The sequence below is a fragment of the Electrophorus electricus genome, chromosome 26 (assembly GCF_013358815.1).
Source record: "Electrophorus electricus isolate fEleEle1 chromosome 26, fEleEle1.pri, whole genome shotgun sequence".
NCBI classification, from domain to species: domain Eukaryota; kingdom Metazoa; phylum Chordata; class Actinopteri; order Gymnotiformes; family Gymnotidae; genus Electrophorus; species Electrophorus electricus.
This window is the reverse complement of record NC_049560.1, coordinates 5,137,630-5,143,967: the sequence shown is the minus strand read 5'-3', so window position 1 is coordinate 5,143,967 and position 6,338 is coordinate 5,137,630. Positions and strand designations below refer to the sequence as shown.

Sequence of the window (6,338 nt, the reverse complement as noted above, 5' to 3'; positions counted from 1 at the left end):
TGTGTGTGTGTGTGTGTGTGTGTGTGTGTGTGACTCATCCTCAGACATCAACGAGTGTGCTCTGAACCCTCTGCTGTGTGCGTTCCGCTGTGTGAACACCTTCGGCTCGTACGAGTGCACGTGTCCCGCCGGCTACGTGCTGCGTGAGGATCAGAGGATGTGTCGAGGTGAGGAACTCCAAGTTCACACGTCCCGCTCACCTTGAACTGAAACAGGACACTGCCTCTAATATCTTTTAGAAATATTTCTCATACGCTCTTTTTACGTACGTAAAACTACCTCCTCCGGTTGTGGTTTATAGAAAGCAGATTGTTCCAGTGAAGGAAGAGAGAGGGAAGAAAGGTTTGGGAGGGGAAGCTATAAAAGCTTGGTGCCGAGTTCAGAAGTGAGAACCGAGTAATTTTATTATCGAGGAGTTAGAAGATCTACCGAACAGAGACTTGTGAATGTGATGTAAATACCTGGTCATCTGAAATGTCTCTCTCTCTCTCTCTCTCTCTCTCTCTCTCTCTCTCTCTCTTTCTCTCCCTCTCTTTATCGCTCTCTCTTTCTCCCTCTCTTTCCCTCTCTCCTTCCAGACCAGGACGAGTGTTCAGACGGGCTCGATGACTGTGAAAGCAGGGCCATGATCTGCAAGAATCTCATCGGTACCTTCATGTGTATCTGTCCTCCGGGCATGACCCGCCGCCCTGATGGGGAGGGCTGTATGGGTGAGTGTGTGTGTGTGTGTGTGTGCGTGTGTGTGTGTTTATCTGATGATGGAATGTGAAATCAAGAAAAAAACCAAAAACTAAACCCAATAGAGTCACTTAGACACAGTAGAAAAAGACAGTAAAGCCAACAGCAAACAGGTCAGTGTGTATAATTGTTCATATCATTATTGCTTTTAATGAAGGCTATTCAAGGGTATATTTCTTTCTCTACACGGCCCATGCTCGTGTTCAGAGCGGCAAACCACTGTGTTTAAAGCGTTTGCTAGACGCTATGACTTAAGTGCTGCGTACTATTAATAGATGTTGTGTTGCATAAGTTATCCCACAAAGCCTGACTCACTACCATTTCCTTCGGCCTTTGTCCATCTCTTCTTCTCTCCTACTCTCTCTCTTTCTCTCTGGCTTGTTTTTTTTCGCTTCCTTCTCGTGCTCCCTTTGTTCGGCGCGCCTGCGACTCCCTGGCAGACCTGAACGAGTGTCGCACCAAGCCTGGCATCTGTAAGAACGGCCGCTGCGTGAACACGGTGGGCAGCTACCGCTGTGAGTGCAGCGAGGGCTTCGAGCCCAGCGTCACAGGCACCGAGTGTATCGGTAAGCCCCTCCCTCCCGAGGCCTCCGCCCGATCGCCCAGGGCATGTCTGCTCACGAAAGGCGGCGTATATGGTTTCACCGTAACACACGTACACACACGTACACACACGCGCGGGACTGCGAGCTGGTATGGACGGGCTTGGTGTGTGTTGATGTTCGATTGGCTGAGCGTTTACATAAAGGCACCAATCACAGCCACAGCATCCCTGCAGAAGGAATGGTTACCCAGAGCGGAATGGCATACCCCGTAGACCTTTCCCCGTCAGCTCGCCAGGAATCATGTACATGGTGCACGAGCTCTCCGACAAACCCCTAAAGACAATCCCATCATGCATCTCGGTGAATTCCCCTCCACGTGGGACCTCCCACGCTGCACGACATTAGCGTGAGGTTCCAGCATACAATCTGAAGGATGCAGTGCGTTTAAAAGATTCCGTGGGATATTGAATCTCTCACACCGCTCTCGTCAGAACATCAAGAACTTCAAAAACCCGGTGAAATCATGGGGAACATCATTGCGTGTTGTGAACGTAACCTCGGAGGCATATTTACCGCGCAGATTTCCCTCTGAGCCATCGTATCCATCAAATCCAGTCATCGTGACACACATGTGCCATCTGCCTTTCCCAGATAACCGCCGGGGCTTCTGCTTCACGGAGGTACTGCAGATCATGTGCCAGCAGACATCCACCAACCGTAACAGCGTGACCAAGTCCGAATGCTGTTGTAATGGCGGGAGGGGCTGGGGCCCGCAGTGCGAGCTCTGCCCCCTGCCCGGCACCGTCCTCTACAAGAAGATGTGCCCGCATGGGCCGGGCTTCACCACCGACGGCAGGGGTGAGGTGGGGGGTACGGAGGGCTGTGTAGGGTGTAGATCACCTGTGACTGTAGGTTACCTGTGACTGTAGGTTACCTGAGAGTGTAGATCACCTGTGACTGTAGGTTACCTGTGACTGTAGGTTACCTGTGACTGTAGGTTACCTGTGACTGTAGGTTACCTGAGAGTGTAGATCACCTGTGACTGTAGGTTACCTGTGACTGTAGGTTACCTGAGAGTGTAGATCACCTGTGACTGTAGGTTACCTGTGACTGTAGGTTACCTGAGAGTGTAGATCACCTGTGACTGTAGGTTACCTGTGACTGTAGGTTACCTGTGACTGTAGGTTACTTGAGAGTGTAGATCACCTGTGACTGTAGGTTACCTGTGACTGTAGGTTACCTGAGAGTGTAGATCACCTGTGACTGTAGGTTACCTGTGACTGTAGGTTACCTGTGACTGTAGGTTACCTGAGAGTGTAGATCACCTGTGACTGTAGGTTACCTGTGACTGTAGGTTACCTGAGAGTGTAGATCACCTGTGACTGTAGGTTACCTGTGACTGTAGGTTACCTGAGAGTGTAGATCACCTGTGACTGTAGGTTACCTGTGACTGTAGGTTACCTGAGAGTGTAGATCACCTGTGACTGTAGGTTACCTGTGACTGTAGGTTACCTGAGAGTGTAGATCACCTGTGACTGTAGGTTACCTGTGACTGTAGGTTACCTGTGACTGTAGGTTACTTGAGAGTGTAGATCACCTGTGACTGTAGGTTACCTGTGACTGTAGGTTACCTGAGAGTGTAGATCACCTGTGACTGTAGGTTACCTGTGACTGTAGGTTACCTGTGACTGTAGGTTACCTGAGAGTGTAGATCACCTGTGACTGTAGGTTACCTGTGACTGTAGGTTACCTGAGAGTGTAGATCACCTAAGAGTGTAGGTTACCTGTGACTGTAGGTTACCTGAGACTGTAGGTTACCTGTGACTGTAGGTTACCTGAGAGTGTAGGTTACCTGAGAGTGTAGGTTACCTGTGACTGTAGGTTACCTGAGAGTGTAGATCACCTGTGACTGTAGGTTACCTGTGACTGTAGGTTACCTGAGAGTGTAGGTTACCTGAGAGTGTAGGTTACCTGTGACTGTAGGTTACCTGTGACTGTAGATCACCTGTGACTGTAGGTTACCTGTGACTGTAGGTTACCTGAGAGTGTAGATCACCTAAGAGTGTAGGTTACCTGTGACTGTAGGTTACCTGAGACTGTAGGTTACCTGTGACTGTAGGTTACCTGAGAGTGTAGGTTACCTGAGAGTGTAGATCACCTGTGACTGTAGGTTACCTGTGACTGTAGGTTACCTGTGACTGTAGGTTACCTGAGAGTGTAGATCACCTGTGACTGTAGGTTACCTGAGAGTGTAGATCACCTGTGACTGTAGGTTACCTGAGAGTGTAGGTTACCTGTGACTGTAGGTTACCTGTGACTGTAGGTTACCTGAGAGTGTAGATCACCTGTGACTGTAGGTTACCTGTGACTGTAGGTTACCTGTGACTGTAGGTTACCTGAGAGTGTAGATCACCTGTGACTGTAGGTTACCTGTGACTGTAGGTTACCTGAGAGTGTAGATCACCTGTGACTGTAGGTTACCTGTAACTGTAGGTTACCTGTGACTGTAGGTTACCTGAGAGTGTAGGTTACCTGTGACTGTAGGTTACCTGAGAGTGTAGGTTACCTGTGACTGTAGGTTACCTGTGACTGTAGATTACCTGAGAGTATAGATCACCTGTGACTGTAGGTTACCTGTGACTGTAGGTTACCTGAGAGTGTAGGTTACCTGTGACTGTAGGTTACCTGTGACTGTAGATTACCTGAGAGTATAGAATACCTGTGACTGTAGGTTACCTGAGAGTGTAGATCACCTGTGACTGTAGGTTACTTGTGACTGTAGGTTACCTGAGAGTGTAGATCACCTGTGACTGTAGGTTACCTGAGAGTGTAGATCACCTGTGGCTGTAGGTTACTTGTGACTATAGGTTACCTGAGAGTATAGATTACTTGTGGCTGTAGGTTACCTGAGAGTGTAGATCACCTGTGACTGTAGGTTATTTGTGACTGTAGATTACCTGAGAGTATAGATTACTTGTGGCTGTAGGTTACCTGAGAGTGTAGATCACCTGTGACTGTAGGTTACTTTTGACTGTAGGTTACCTGTGACTAGGTTACCTGAGAGTGTAGGTTACCTGAGAGTATAGAATACCTGAGAGTGTAGGTTACCTGAGAGTGTAGATCACCTGTGACTGTAGGTTACCTGAGAGTGTAGATCACCTGTGGCTGTAGGTTACTTGTGACTGTAGGTTACCTGAGAGTATAGATTACTTGTGGCTGTAGGTTACCTGAGAGTGTAGATCACCTGTGACTGTAGGTTATTTGTGACTGTAGATTACCTGAGAGTATAGAATACCTGTGACTGTAGGTTACCTGAGAGTGTAGATCACCTGTGACTGTAGGTTACTTGTGACTGTGGGTTACCTGAGAGTATAGATTACTTGTGGCTGTAGGTTACCTGAGAGTGTAGATCACCTGTGACTGTAGGTTACCTGAGAGTGTAGATCACCTGTGACTGTGTTACCTGAGAGTATAGATTACCTGTGGCTGTAGGTTACCTGAGAGTGTAGATCACCTGTGACTGTAGGTTACCTGTGACTGTAGGTTCCCTGAGAGTGTAGATCACCTGTGGCTGTAGGTTACCTTTGGCTGTAGGATACCAGTGAGTATAGACTGTAGACTGGGCTATCTGAAACAATACACTGGCATACGCTTTCATATTCGGTGGCTATTGCTCTGAATGCTGCTCTTGGTTTCCTCAGATATTAAGGAGTGTCACGTGTTGCCCAACCTGTGTAAGAATGGTCAGTGCATCAACACTGTGGGCTCTTTCCACTGCCGCTGTAACGTGGGCTACACCACCGACTTCAGCGGCACCTCCTGTGTGGGTAAGACCTCCAACTTTCCCCCAGTCTGGGGGGGGGGGGGGGGGGGTGCTTGCACTTTAAAAAGTCCCCGCCCCTTTTTAAAAATTGTACTGGCGTTTCACTGTGTTTCCAGCTGATTCAGATCCCTGGAAATCCAGGCAAACTTGCTTTTGCTTCATAACACACCAGGACGGACACCTAAATGCTGTCGGAAGTTTAGTGTTTTGTCTCACGAATCCCCTTTCCCTCCAATCCCAGATTTGGACGAATGCGCCCAGTCTCCCAAACCATGTAACTTCCTGTGTAAGAACACGGAAGGTAGCTACCTGTGCTCCTGCCCCCGGGGGTACATCCTGCAACCCGACGGAAAGACCTGCAAAGGTGAGTCCTGTCCGCAGGTCCTTTTACGGGAGGTAGCGCGTACCAAAAGTCTGAAGACTGACTTCGTTTACTGGCATTCTTTTTGGCACGTCCACATTTTGGACGACCGAGGTCAAAGGTCCATGTTTATTTGTTCGTTATTCAGACCTGGATGAGTGCTCCACTAAACAGCACAACTGCCAGTTCCTGTGTGTGAACACCATCGGCGGTTTCACCTGCAAGTGCCCACCTGGATTCACCCAGCATCAGTCGGCGTGCATCGGTATGTGTGCTGCCATCGGCAGAGGAGTAAACACACACAGACGCACGCACGCGGCGGCTACACACTGGCACGTCCACGAACAATCTGGGAGCAGCATCCTCTCAGCCGCGTAACGGCATTGCTTAGAATATACCCGGCAGAGCCGGCTCCCGGATATACCGCTTTTCCCCCGAGCTGTCCGTTGACGGGTGCTGTGGTCGTATAATCCCCCCCCGCCAGATAACAACGAGTGCAGCTCCCAGCCGAGCATGTGCGGCTCCCGCGCATCCTGCCTCAACAGCCCTGGAAGCTTCAGTTGTGAGTGTCAGAAGGGATTCTCCCTGGACAGCACGGGACTGGAGTGCGAAGGTAAGCTTCCGCCGCACAGGGGCGGCAGGGACCCCGAGGCCGATTGCTCACCGCCGTGCGGCAGCAGCCGAGCGTGGGTTTCTGCCGTTGATGTGGCTTGGTTTTGTCATTTTTAAAAGGACGCGTCGCGACGGTGAGTCATCCCCGTTCTTTAAAACTCATACTTATGCTCAGCCATCGCCCCCGTGCGCGAGACTAAAGTGGCGAAGTCCTTCCTCTTCGGGGGTCTCGGCCCCGCGCAGTAAGCCCCGCTTTGTC

The 6,338-nt window shown here is 50.0% G+C and overlaps 1 protein-coding gene across 2 annotated transcripts in view; it reads left to right on the top strand.

The window, feature by feature from the left end:
• The window catches only part of fbn2b (fibrillin 2b), a 60,141-nt gene that overhangs the window by 49,528 nt on the left and 4,275 nt on the right, over positions 1–6,338 (top strand). For both annotated transcript variants that reach the window (XM_035523151.1, XM_035523152.1), the window contains exons 54-61: positions 45–167; positions 579–710; positions 1,179–1,304; positions 1,935–2,141; positions 4,985–5,110; positions 5,348–5,470; positions 5,616–5,732; positions 5,952–6,080. In XM_035523151.1, the coding sequence (XP_035379044.1) occupies positions 45–167; positions 579–710; positions 1,179–1,304; positions 1,935–2,141; positions 4,985–5,110; positions 5,348–5,470; positions 5,616–5,732; positions 5,952–6,080 (1,083 nt within the window). The remainder of the gene's footprint in view (positions 1–44; positions 168–578; positions 711–1,178; positions 1,305–1,934; positions 2,142–4,984; positions 5,111–5,347; positions 5,471–5,615; positions 5,733–5,951; positions 6,081–6,338) is intronic.